The 13,627-nt window shown below is 34.8% G+C and overlaps 2 protein-coding genes across 3 annotated transcripts; both read left to right on the top strand.

The window, feature by feature from the left end:
* Window positions 1-26: 26 nt before the first annotated feature.
* On the top strand, window positions 27-10,598 carry LOC100792587 (isoamylase 1, chloroplastic). 2 transcript variants are annotated; one of them, XM_003532407.5, is made up of 18 exons: window positions 27-536; window positions 861-1,043; window positions 1,222-1,314; window positions 1,407-1,559; window positions 2,063-2,154; window positions 2,440-2,581; window positions 2,690-2,797; window positions 3,659-3,744; window positions 4,278-4,349; window positions 5,203-5,329; window positions 6,511-6,597; window positions 7,380-7,472; window positions 7,717-7,875; window positions 8,576-8,659; window positions 8,868-8,948; window positions 9,033-9,115; window positions 9,183-9,300; window positions 9,947-10,598. In XM_003532407.5, the coding sequence occupies exons 1-18, from the start codon at window positions 165-167 to the stop codon at window positions 10,208-10,210; spliced, it is 2,397 nt and encodes a 798-aa protein (XP_003532455.2). In that variant the 5' UTR covers window positions 27-164; the 3' UTR covers window positions 10,211-10,598. The 2 variants fall into 2 exon arrangements, with proteins under 2 accessions (XP_003532455.2, XP_025985288.1); XM_026129503.2 differs by having other exon boundaries at window positions 498-610.
* A 1,508-nt stretch (window positions 10,599-12,106) lies between these two features.
* LOC100527340 (uncharacterized) lies at window positions 12,107-13,287 on the top strand. Its single transcript, NM_001251526.2, has 3 exons — window positions 12,107-12,238; window positions 12,326-12,476; window positions 12,852-13,287. The coding sequence occupies exons 1-3, from the start codon at window positions 12,143-12,145 to the stop codon at window positions 13,202-13,204; spliced, it is 600 nt and encodes a 199-aa protein (NP_001238455.1). The 5' UTR covers window positions 12,107-12,142; the 3' UTR covers window positions 13,205-13,287.
* Window positions 13,288-13,627: the final 340 nt, after the last annotated feature.

Here is a 13,627-nt window from a genome sequence, read left to right as displayed (position 1 = left end):
CCGCAACAAATAAACGGTCGTAAATAAAAGAAGGGAGAGGAGGTGGTGGTCCATGGGAATGTGTTCATTTCAAGAAACTATCATGATAGTATCTGTGAGTCCACATCTTTCAAATCCATGCCCCGCACCTGTTCGATGAAACAACGATCCAGCAGCATCAATCAATGCCAATGGCGTGCTTCTCCATTCTCTCTCCTCCTCATCCCACTCTCACTCTCACTCTCCTCCCTCCCTCCCACTCTCAATGCGGCGGCTTCACCGTTAGAGTTAGTGTTGCTCTCACCGAAAGGCTCTCCCAGCACCACAAGACCAATTCCATTATTCCTTCAACTCGCGCTGCTGCGAATGGTGGCGGTTTCGAGACAGAAACTGCGGTGGTGGAAAAGCCTCAATTGAAGACTCTCTTCCAAGCTTCCAGAGGCTACCCTTCCCCCTTTGGTGCCACTGTTCGAGACGGTGGGGTCAATTTCGCCATTTCCTCTCTCAACGCACTTTCCGCCACTCTCTGTTTCTTTACTCTCTCTGATTTCCAGAATGTGAGTCAGTTACTCCTCTCTTCATTTCCCAAATCCGGATATTCACGTTAAAATAGCAGCTAAACTAATTCTAGGTAAATAAGTGTTCTCGTGTCTGGTTTCTAATTCCGGAATTGATTCTAGGTCCAAAATTGAAATAAACTTTAAGCATGTTTTTGCGTTGAATGAAAATTTTTAAACCGAACAAACATGTGACTTTACTTCAAAATCAATTTTACTTCAATTCAATTTTGCAAACGATCACTCAATTACACACTAAAACTTCTGAAAACGTAACTCAGTGGTAGTTTGTGGGTGTTGACGATTTGAGTTTATTTGTTGCAGAATCGAGTGACGGAGTATGTTCCTCTTGATCCGTTGATTAATAGGACTGGAGGTGTCTGGCATGTTTTCCTTAAAGGAGATTTTAGAGATATGCTTTATGGGTACAAATTTGATGGCAAGTTTTCTCCTCTAGAGGGACATTACTTTGACTCTTCTCATATACTACTGGACCCGTATGCCAAAGTTAGTGCCCCTACACCCTTCTTGTTTTGATTATTTTATGTATAAATTAAATTCGAATGCTGGTGAAGAGTGACACAACAAAACTCCATCTATTATTGATTTATCTGTTTTTTAGTTATAATATTTAATTGGATTATTACTAGAGTGGACACTAATATTATATTACTGATTTGTCTAGGCAGTTATAAGCAGAGGGGAGTTTGGGGCTTTAGGACCTGATGGTAACTGCTGGCCCCAGATGGCTGGCACGGTACCTTCTGAGGATGATGAGGTACTTTATTTATTAAAATGGTTTTTAGTTTTTACTCCAACTTTTTATAACTGTGTTTCATTTTTTTTATTCCTGCTGTGCAACTTGTTTAGTTTGACTGGGAAGGAGATTTGCCTCTCAAGTATCCACAAAAGGATCTTGTTATATATGAAATGCATGTGCGTGGGTTCACAAAGCACGAGTCGAGCAATACCAAGTTCCCTGGTACATACCTTGGTGTGGTGGAGAAGCTTGACCACTTAAAGGTGAAGTTTCCAATCATTTTCTAAAATAATTTGAAGAATTCCTTGTGATATTTCTACCAATGGTTATTATGTGAAAACTGGCCGGTACTATATTAATTTAATTCTGAATCTAAAAACTTATACCATCTCTCTAATGGCATCAACATCCAAGTATCAAATACGTTGTACATTTCTGATCTAATTGTGATGAAAGATATTTGTGTGTCTTTATCTATGCCGTAGACAGTAATTTTTCAGTGAGAAGCACAATGCATGACTGTATATGAACTTGATGGAATCAGGGGGAGACTCTGGGCTGAGTCATATTGTCATCTAGCCCCTTCATCCATACTATTTTCCCATGCTGTTGGACTTGGATCTACAATATTTTTTTTTATGAGCTTGGTATTGCACGTTCTTTGTTTTGCCGCTATATTGCATTACCACATAAAGCAGATTTAAACGCATAAAATGTTTGCTAAACCATAATGTAACTGCTTTCGCTTGGCTTTATTTTTTTGCAGGAACTTGGAGTAAATTGTCTAGAATTAATGCCATGTCATGAATTCAATGAACTGGAATACTATGGTCACAATTCTGCACAAGGAGACTACAGGTAAGGGAGTTATTTGCTAATGGAATAATTGTTATTTTTATCATTTCTTGAAGTTGGATTCTAGTCAGATTTTTCTATGCATTAGAATGCTTGGGACAACTTTTTAACCCTGGATGCCTTACATCTTGCAAAGTACTATGTCATAATTTTCCTTCCAATCTCAGCTTATTTTGATCAACTCATGATCTCATTGGATGGTATTCTACACTTGTGGCTCTTAAACAATTTTTTTACCTCTCTTTAATTTTATCATAATTAAATGATAATTCTATATCTTTCTTTTAGGGTCAATTTTTGGGGGTATTCAACCATCAATTACTTCTCCCCAATGATCAGATACTCATCTGCTGGCATACGAAACTGTGGCCAGGATGGGATTAATGAAATTAAATTCCTGATCAAAGAGGCGCACAAACGAGGAATAGAGGTCACCAGAAATACATATGATTTCATTTCATGGATTCTCTTTTCGATCTTCTTTTTATTTTATTTTATGAAATTAAATTATGATTTGTCTGCTATAATACTGCTGCAGGTCATCATGGATGTTGTTTTCAATCATACAGCTGAGGGGAATGAGAATGGTCCCATTATTTCTTTCAGAGGTGTCGACAACAGTATGTATTACATGTTAGCACCCAAGGTGAGCTCAGTATTTTTGCTCTCTGTTTCAGCCAGTTTAGTTGGTGTTAAGACCAAATTTCTGAAGTAGATTGAATTAATTGAACTGAATTTATCTATAAGTACTCAGCTTCTTAATAAGCAAAACAGAAATACAACCTAATATATATATATATATATATATATATATATATATATATATATATATATATATATATAATTGTCAAATTACATGGAAAAATTCCCCAACCCAGACAAAAGGTTACGCAACCATCTGCAATCCTCGAATACCCACTACCATTCCATTCCTCCGTATTCTTAATCATTGGCAGAATCCCCTTCCTCTATTCCTCTCATGCCACATGTCCTTTCTGTTATTTCCCGCCCTCCTCTAATTGACTGTTTTTCTCACCCAGCTTCTTTCTTCTCACATATACATATAGGCTTTGATTACCAAGCCCAACTCCTTGTTCTTCTCAGCCTGATTTAACTGCCCCTTCCCTTTTTTTCCCTTCCGGTTCTTATATTAATGGCCTATCAGTTGGAAATTTTAAAACCTTGGATTAACTCAAATCTTCCCCACCCAGTAGCAAAGAGCTTCTGTTGTTGTTGGAGGAACTCAGATATTAAAGTGAAAGGTTGGTAAAATTATGAAGGGATTCTTGGTAAAAAATATTTCCAATTTAAGTGACCTGAATAAAACACCTATTTTGTCTTAAATCTACATTTTTACTTCTTAAGAATGTAGTTATTATGCAGACTGGGTTTTTTATGGCTCTATGACTATTTTCAAATTTATTATAATTTATATTGTAAATTTTGTTGCTTCTAATTCATGGATAATGTCAACTAAATTACTACAACTACTTTCATGATCTTTTAGGGGGAGTTCTATAACTATTCAGGATGTGGGAACACGTTCAATTGCAACCATCCAGTTGTGCGACAATTTATAGTTGACTGCTTAAGGTATGCTTACAACGATTATCAGTTGTATGGTTTTGTGAAGTTAATTTCTCATGGATTTTATTAAAAATTATTTTAAATCTATTTTTCTATATCATATCTCTCAATTCTTGATTGAAAATCAGTTATTAAAGATTGTTGACTTTCATGCCTATGGGCATTTCCACACTTGTTTACATAGTTTTACCTTTGATGATTTGATGTACAATTATAGGTATGTTTATATCATAAATTTCAGGCATAGGGGTGCATGTTAGACAGTTCCTTGGCATCAGAGAATATATAAAATATAGATCCTTGATTAGGGATTAAGTTCTAAGTCTCCTGTCACGCAACCAGCATATCACTTCTAAGTTCTAACATAATCGACCTTAACAATCCTGTGCCTTTAACAGTTTAACCCTTTACATTTATAATGCATAATTGTATATTCTTTAAGTTTATTGTAGTCTGGTCAGATTTGTTTCAATTGTTATTTACTTGGGGGTTACAAGTTGCTAATTGAAGGGTCTTACTATTTTTCTCTGATACGACAGATATTGGGTAACAGAAATGCACGTGGATGGTTTTCGCTTTGATCTTGCTTCTATTATGACCAGGAGTAGCAGGTTATATATAGTGCATTATTTCTCAATTTTTTCTGTAGACTGGTACATCTTACCAGTGGTGGAACTTCAACTGAAAATGAGGGGGAGCCACAAAAAGATTTAATCTAATATATAATATTCTAGTATATATTTCAAACTTAAGTTGTAATTTAAACACAAAGTTAATAAAAAATAGGGTAAATAACCAAATTGGTCCTTGAAAGTGTGAGACACTGATAAATTAGTCATTGAAAGATAAAAAATTCAAATTCAGTCCCTAAATGTACAAAAAATGTGACAAATTAGTCTTGCAAACAATTTAATGAAAAATTGATTCCTAAAATTTGCAACTTAATGCCAAATGGGTTCTCAAAAAATACAACTTATTTTCAAATTGGTCTTTGAACATTACAACTTATTGTCAAATTTATCACCACATCATACTTTCAAAAATGAATTTGACTATTTATAAAAAAAAAATACTAAAACAAATATTTAGAATCCTTAAATTTATTACATTGCTTCCCATTTCATTCGATCTTTGAATTCTCATGGCATTTTTTGGGTTCAAATGATGTGAAAGTTGATTTTTTTCTTCTTTTTCACAGTTTTTTCTCTAGAAAACAGAATTTACTTTTGATCATTATTTTTTAAAAAAATTAATTTATCAACTACATAGAACAAGAAAAATTATCTATATAATTATCACAAATTAAAATAGATAAAGTTTATAATCATCTACTTGAGCATACATGTAAAGTATCTTAATGAAAATTTATATAGTGCATAAATATAAAGTGTGTGTGTGTGTTTCATCACGTTGCTCCGCCCCTGCATCTTACTGTTCTTATTTCCTCTCCCTGTTTGTTATCAGTCTCTGGGATGGAGCTAATGTATTTGGTGCTCCAATAGAAGGTGACTTGTTGACAACAGGAACCCCTCTAAGCAGCCCACCATTAATTGACTTGATCAGTAACGATCCTATACTTTGTGGAGTGAAGGTATTTCAACTTAATTCTTATAAATCATTTGTGAAGCTTTATCTGTTATCAGTTTGAGGACATACATTGAATAATTTTCAAAGTATATCAAAGTAACTTTTGAAATGAAAGAAATTTTTATGGTAATTTTCATGAAATAAACAGATTTCACCAAAATGATATTACAAAATTTGTTGGAAATCGAGATCTTCTGTTAGTTAAACGGGATTGTACATCATATATGATTTGTTTGGTTACCGGGCAGATAAAGGGGTTTAAAGCATATGCATTAAGTTTTCTGCTGATATATAAATGAGGCTTGATTTTGGGGTTTGTGGCTAGATTGCTTTGATCATTGTCGTATCTAAAAAGAAAGACGAATTCAGACATTTCTGTTGAAAGAAACTAATGAAAGGAAAAGATCGGTGTGCTTTGTTGGTCATGTCCATGTTTTATGGTTAAATTGTGTGATTAGTATAAATTGTTTTCAGTGAAACAACGAAAAATGTTGGCATTGTTAAGGGGAAGTAGACAATACAAGGAATAAGGGTCACTTAGGAGAAAAGAAGTATGGGAAACAGAAGAATCATTATGCTTATGAAAGAAATTCATCAAGTACCCCAAAAACTTGGTAAGGAAAATTTTAAACAATTTAATTTCAATAGTTGCTTAAAGATTCCTCTAATTTAAATAGATGTATATGTATGATTAAATAATTTTAAAAGATGGGCTGAACTTGGTCATAAAATTTGATTAGGTGATAGAGCTGTGGTTTGCAATGGCACTTACTGTCATTGGCTATTTACATCACCTTTGGAACTTGGATAGTTACAAGTAAAAGTCCACTGATCTGAATTGCTGTATATGATTGAGTAATTTAAAAAGAGATGGGTAAACTGGCTCATAGAGGTTATTTAGGTTATTATTTACAACTTTCTTTTGGTGTTTATTACTTTATCTCACCTTTGGAACTTGAATAGTCACAAGTAAAGGGCATCTTTTTAAGGTAGTATTTCCTTCTAGGTGCTGTTTACTATCTTGCCTCAGATTAAGTGCCATACACAAGTCGCCAGCTTGACTTGGACTTCCCTTAAAAAATTTTGATTGGTTATTGTAATCAGTATATGTTTTATGGATTAGTTTTTCACTCATTTGGAAGCAGTTAGCTAATATGCGGAGTTTCTTAATTTATCTTTTTATAGCTTATAGCTGAAGCCTGGGATGCTGGTGGCCTCTATCAAGTTGGCACTTTCCCTCACTGGGGTATTTGGTCAGAATGGAATGGGAAGGTCAGTGCAGACATAACTGTTGGATTCAAAACCCCGTTATTATTCTGTGACAAGAGGATGTAGTAAAGCAGTTTGAAATGGAACTGTGTTTTGGAAAAAGAGAACTTGATAACACAACACCGAAATATCATATGTATCCTGTAGCCTATTTAAGTGAAAGTATAAGAATAATTGCATCAGGTTTCATTTTTATTGAGAATTACCTGGTTTTGAATCATATAAACTTGTCAACATTGGAATGGAGTTAAACTTTGCATGTAGTTTATATTTGTCTTCACTATTTCTTTCTGGAATTGTAATTTATGATGGGATCTGCTATTTAATGAGTGGATCATTGTAAACTACACGGTAGCGCTGACTTCTTCAAATGTACAATCTTGAAAAAAACTGTTGGACTACAGACTTGGCATAAAAGTAGTCAATTAATTTGTATGACTAAACTGCAATGAAATTTCTCCTTTTCTAAACCAGTCTGCAATATTTATAGTTACTAGGACAATTAGACGAGTGCGGTCATATGTACTCATGTAACTAAATTCTTCTTGATTCCCTTCATGCAAGCTAAAATGCTAAGAATTTAACCAAAGTCTATGAACTGTTTATCTTCGACTAAATGCTTTCCCCCCCTCTACAGGCTCCCCCCTTCTGCTTTCAATGTATGTAAATCTCTTAAACCAAATATTGTCTGTTGTATACTCACCAATTTTCTGAATATATAACATGCACTGGTGGTGATGTGCATGAACTATCTAAATCTAATGTGCAATGCTTGCATTTTGCAGTATAGAGACACGGTGCGCCTGTTTATCAAGGGTACAGATGGCTTTGCTGGAGCTTTTGCTGAATGCCTTTGTGGGAGTCCTAATTTATATCAGGTTTATCTGCTGTCTCATGTTATATTACAATAGTAGTTTCTTTTATGTATAAACTCTCACATCTATTTTAATTAATACTATGATTATTGTTTGAATGGGTCCTGTTGTTGACTTCAACTTTATACAGTGAGCATCCTGTTTAGCTGTCTTTGAGCTATGTCCTGTTTGGTTGTTGATATCATCTTTTCTTCTACTTCATTCTTTATTTTAGTAGACATGACTTTATTCTATATCTTTGGCACAGGGAGGAGGAAGAAAACCGTGGCATAGTATTAACTTTGTATGCGCTCATGATGGGTTCACTCTAGCTGATTTGGTGACCTATAACAACAAGAATAATTTGTCAAATGGAGAAGACAATAATGATGGAGAAAATCATAATAATAGCTGGAACTGCGGACAGGTAAATGTTTAGAAAACTGCATCAGAGTTGCATTTAAAGTTATTTCTTTTCTCCAACCTGAATATCATTAATATTATGATATTCATGGCAATATCTACCCAAATATTCAATGGTTATGAATTGGACTCGCTAGATTCATGTAGATGGTAATATGTAAGTCAAAATTCAAAACTGTTCACAGGAAATGAATAAAAAATAATTTATGGAGCTTGGAGAGCTTTTCTTTTAAGTCACAAATTTCATACTCACTGACACAAACTTGTCCAGTGTGCTCCCTTCATTATAATACTTCACTAGAATCCTCCAAACTTTTTCATGATTATTTCCTCTTTCTCACTCACTGACATTATTATGAAAAGTATAATGTGTCTACTGTCTTCTTGAAAGAAAAATATTTTTAGTTTGTGCGCCAGGCTTTAGTCCAACGTATTTGCATTCACCTCATTTCCTGCCTGATATCTTGTCGTGTATATCATATTCTGTAGAGCCTTGACTGTTGTTAGTTTTCTTCTATTTTCTCCCATGTGTGTGTGTGTGTATGTATTATGCATTCCTGGGCTTACTCTTTATGGGGGACATGAAGCTCTTTCTGATTCCTTAAAATAGTTTTCGCTCAAAGTATTATAATCTTTATGTGAAGTTAAATGAGTTAACGAGACCTTCGCATTGAATTTTAATCCCATTTCTGGTACTAATGTAGGAGGGGGAGTTTGTCAGTACCTCGGTGAAGAAATTGAGGAAACGACAAATGCGGAATTTTTTTCTTTCTCTCATGGTTTCCCAGGTAGAGTCCAATTAACACTGGTCATCAGTTGGATTTTTAACTTTAATGTGACATTTTTTAGGCAGATGGAGAAGCAATGAATATGTAAAACTACTTTAGTTCAATGCTGTTGTGCTGTGTTGGCATTGTTAAATAGATCAAATTATTCTTCATTTAAAGATGTTAACAGCAAGAGCTCTGTTTACTGACTTTTATTTTATCATACCAGGGAGTTCCAATGATATATATGGGCGATGAATATGGACACACAAAAGGAGGAAATAACAATACCTATTGTCACGATAATTATGTGATCCTCTTATCTACTGGAAAATTTCAATGTACATGTCACCACATTGTCAATTCTATTAACTTATCTTCAACCTTTTTGCAGCATAATTACTTCCAATGGGACAAAAAGGAAGAATCCTCATCAGACTTCTTCAGATTTTGTCGCCTTATGACTAAGTTCCGCCAGTAAGTACCTTGTGTTTTCTCATGGGCTTTTGGTATTTTCTCATGTTCCAACGTTATAATCCTGCAGGGAATGTGAATCGCTAGGCTTAGCTGACTTCCCAACCTCTGAGAGGCTGCAGTGGCATGGTCATTTTCCTGGAAAGCCAGACTGGTCTGAAACCAGCCGTTTTGTGGCTTGTACCATGGTACAATAATTTTTTTCCCCATATTTCCATGCGGATATAAGAATTCTGTTCCTGGTGAAAAGTTATAAGACAAGCTATAATGTTCGTCTAAACATATGGAATTATCAGTAACTAAACTTTGAGCCTCTATGTCAAACCATGAAACTCTGCATCCGGCAATGGCAGTATGTGCATCATAGCTAGGTTGAGGAATAATCATTATGTGGCTGTTATAACGACAAAGAATGACTGGTTAGCAGTCTCCTGGACATTAACATTGGCAGAACATATATGCTGAGTCAAGAAAAGTTAGAGCTCCCATTATGATTGTTTGCTACATCCCTGGTACCAATTTGAACACATGTAAAGAAGCATTTATTCTAAGCCTGGGTTTTGAATTTGAAAGGCCAAATAATTAAATATGATATATATTGCCCCTTGGTATATAATATAGGTTTAGCTGCTCCTGGACATAAAACCAATACCCTCTCATGCAAAGTTGTCAATTTAACGCTCAGATTAGCATCAGTAGAGAACTTTTGATCTCAGTAGCTTCATTTACTTTGAGTACTTTTGTCTTAACGAGAATGTTAAATCCTGTACGTTCCATTATTGAGTACTCTCCATAAGTGACTAATACCCTTGTTTGGCATGAACTTGAACCCAGGTAGATTCAGTGAAGGGAGAAATATACATTGCTTTCAATATGAGTCATTTACCTTTCACAGTTACCTTGCCGGAGCGTCCTGGATACAAATGGGAACCTCTTGTAGACACCAGCAAGCCTACACCATATGATTTCCTCACTCCTGACCTTCCTGGAAGAGATATTGCCATACAACAGTATGCTCAGTTTCTGGACGCCAATATGTATCCCATGCTTAGTTATTCTTCCATTATCCTCTTGCGCATTCCAGATGAAAATCTGTAGCTTGGAAAATCTTGCTTCTTTGTTTTTATCGGCTATATATATAATCCTGTTCCTAGTATGCTGGAAAAGAAATCGTAGTAAGATGGGTCTGCAGGAAGTAAGCACCAAAGGCCCAAGAGGAAGGAACGTATAGCATGGCTGGCATCATGCATCATGCATACATGCACCGTACGTAGGAAAAGCGCAAACCCGTGTGATAGCATCGTGTCTTCTAGAAGATGCGTAGGTAGTGGAATAAAGGCATATTTGCTCTTAGGATATTTCGGATTGCTTTTATCTTTTCCGTTTTTGCTTGTCGGGACTTGTCCCCTCTATAACAGCTATATATATATGTAAAGAAATGGTGTTGGAAGGATATGAGAAAATAGCAGAAAAACGTTCCTCCGTAGTTCTCTCTCTCCCACTCTCTTCTTCTCTCTTAGGAGGCTACTTGGTCCTCGAACTCCAAGCTCGTAACATTTGATCAGTAAATAAAAATAATAGATGCATTGAATATTTTCTTTTGCCTTTACCTAGGAAAGAATAAGCTGTATTAGTGATGTAATGATACGATGATGGAAACGTGGCTAAGTTGTATTTGAGCAATTTAGATGTGAGTTTGCTCCAAGTTTTTGTAATGCTTTTCTCGTGGTGGCTTTCTGTTTGTGTGTGTGGACTGTGGAGTGAGGGAGCAAGGAAAGGAGCACTTGGAGGAAAATTTGGCACTGCCAAGGTATTTTACCTGGTGTCCGGGCACCGTCAGGTAAGCCACCTATGGCCACTCTATTCCTACTAGCGACTAAAGAGCAACTAGAAAGACTCACATCCTTATATTTATTTTATTAAGTTATAATTATCTTATTTATAAAATAATTTAAAATATTAACATATTTTTTTATCATGACAAAAAAATTTTATAATACGAAATAAAAAATAATGTTACTCATATTTATATACATGATAATATTAATATTTAATATGTAAGGGTGAAAAAATTTGCAAAAAATAAACGGTAACATTTTAAGGATTATAAAAAAACACACACACATATATATTATCTTTATCTTTATAGACAATTTTGAGTTAACTTAAAATTATAGTACTATCTTTATATTAATATATATTGAAGATAATTAATTTATAATTATAAAAAATTATTTCAAAGTTTTTTACTCAAATCTGTGAGAACTTTTCCCAAGTCTAATTTACTTTTATTAATATAAGAATATAAAAATGAAGATAAAGATGTTATCCTTAAAATAAGTGAGAAAAGTTAAGTTGCATAATTATCCTAAACAATTTTTTTTAACTGCACTAAACAGTTACTTTTATATATAGATTATCTAAAAATAAATTATCTAAAACCTTTTTTTTTCAAATACATAAGGATTCCCTCCGAGACTTAAAATTAATATAACTGTAATATATGGTTTGCTTCCATTTTGATAATAAGATCCACAAATTAAATCAAACTGTAAAAAAAATGTAATTTTTTTATATTTTTTAATTTTGTGATTTCGGGTTTAAGTGATTGTTTTAATTGATTTGGCGATTTACAAATAATTTGATTCGATTTTAGATATTTCTAATTTATATATATATAAAAATTATCTATAAATAAATTATTTAAAAATTTTCCGGCCAAATATATAAAGATTTCGTCTAAAACTTACTTATCATTAATGTAAAGATACAGTAAATGCGTGGGTTAATAAGATGTTGAAAAGAATTATGAAGAGAGTTAATAATGAAGGATGAAAGAACGTGGATAGCATTAGAGAGAGGATTATGACACGTGGATTAATAGGTGGTATCAGGTGTGGAAGGTTTGGGAATGCAAGAGTAAAAACTGAAGAATTCTAGAAAAATCTAGACCCCACTCAATAAATACTCACTCTTCAACACACACCACCTTCCACCATCGTCTTCGTTGCTAATTCGATTCTCATCTCCATGGCGCTGCAGAGGTTGTTGAAGAGGAAAGGAGGCGTCGATGAACTCAACGACGATGTCCCTCTCGCTTCGCCAGCCACCAAGATTCGCCGTCTCGTTAGTACTTCCTCTCTCTGTTCTTCGCTATCTACTACCGATCAAACTTGTTTGTTTAACATTTACTAATCGATTCCGCCGTTTCAGGACGCTGAGTTGCCGCCAATTGTGGAAGAGGACAAACCATTACTGTTACCTAACGAGGAGAGAGCTCTCGTGCTCTTCAAGCCTCTCGTTCATTCCCATTCCTCTTTCTCTCTCACTCTCGATCCTGACCTTATGAATGGAATTAGGAACAGTACGTCTTTTCTTCCATATAATGTGTTTTACTTTCCTCATTTTTCAGTTAAAATTTATCTTAATTCCTATTGTACTTACGATCACTAACCTAGAGTGAGGGATGAAATTCACTAATTATGAAAAATACAAGGACTACAATTATTTGATTTAGCGAGAAACCTAATTTAATTTGAAGCTAGGACTAAATGCTGCGGAAGACTGTGACCTAATTCTCTAAGAAGGCGATACGATATTATCGTTTAAAATACAGTGATTTGGACTAATTTTTGACCGAAAATTGAGTGTATAAAATGCATTTTTATGTAATTTACTTGTGTCATCTTATGTATTAGTATTAGCGTTCTTAATTGAAATAGCTTGATTGTAATTGCAGATCAATATCTGTGGTCCAAAGAATGTGAGCGCGTGACAGAGTTAGAATCACGTGAAAAGGAAAATGATGAATTGGCTCTTGTGCCTTGGGTACCTTCACCTTCTTACCACTACCAGTTCTCCCCTGTTGATGATTCTGACAACACAAATGCGGAGTTGATGGAAGCTGATGAAACGGGATCCATGATGATGGATATTGAACAAGAACATGACACTGACATTGACGCTAAAATTTCAACATCAAGCATTCACTATCCAACGACACACGGTGGAATAACAGAGGGGTTCCAGCAACACTGCTTGTTACCACAGCTTCCTCACAACACCTCAACCCCCATCACATGGACCCGCTGAAATTTGTTGGGCTTTTTTTTTTTTTTGATATAGTGTTTAGTATACCACTATTTTCTTTACTGTTAAGCGAGCTTTTCTCTTATTTAGGACAAGGGGGTATTAGACTAGAGTACTAGAACAAACTTGTTTAGTTTGCTTTTGCGGAATGGGAATCTCTCTTTGGAAGAGGCCATCCAAGTGGAACAACGAAAAGAATTAATGTGCATAATGCTTTTTTTGTTGCCTTCTTTGAATTGAGCTTCAACTTTCGAAATTCGCGTTGCTGCAAACTGCAAAGGAATGATCTGGATAAGAAAAGCCAATTTAATACTCTATAGTAATTGGTAACTGTCAAGTGGAGCTCTGTTTTGTTTTTAGTGTGCTAATAAACTGTAAAAACCACTAGATCAATGATAGAAATTACGATGGCACACATTATTAGAC

Source organism: Glycine max, chromosome 8 (assembly GCF_000004515.6).
Source record: "Glycine max cultivar Williams 82 chromosome 8, Glycine_max_v4.0, whole genome shotgun sequence".
Taxonomy (NCBI): domain Eukaryota; kingdom Viridiplantae; phylum Streptophyta; class Magnoliopsida; order Fabales; family Fabaceae; genus Glycine; species Glycine max.
Note: the sequence above shows the minus strand (reverse complement) of the source record. Positions and strands in the feature narration are given on the sequence as shown.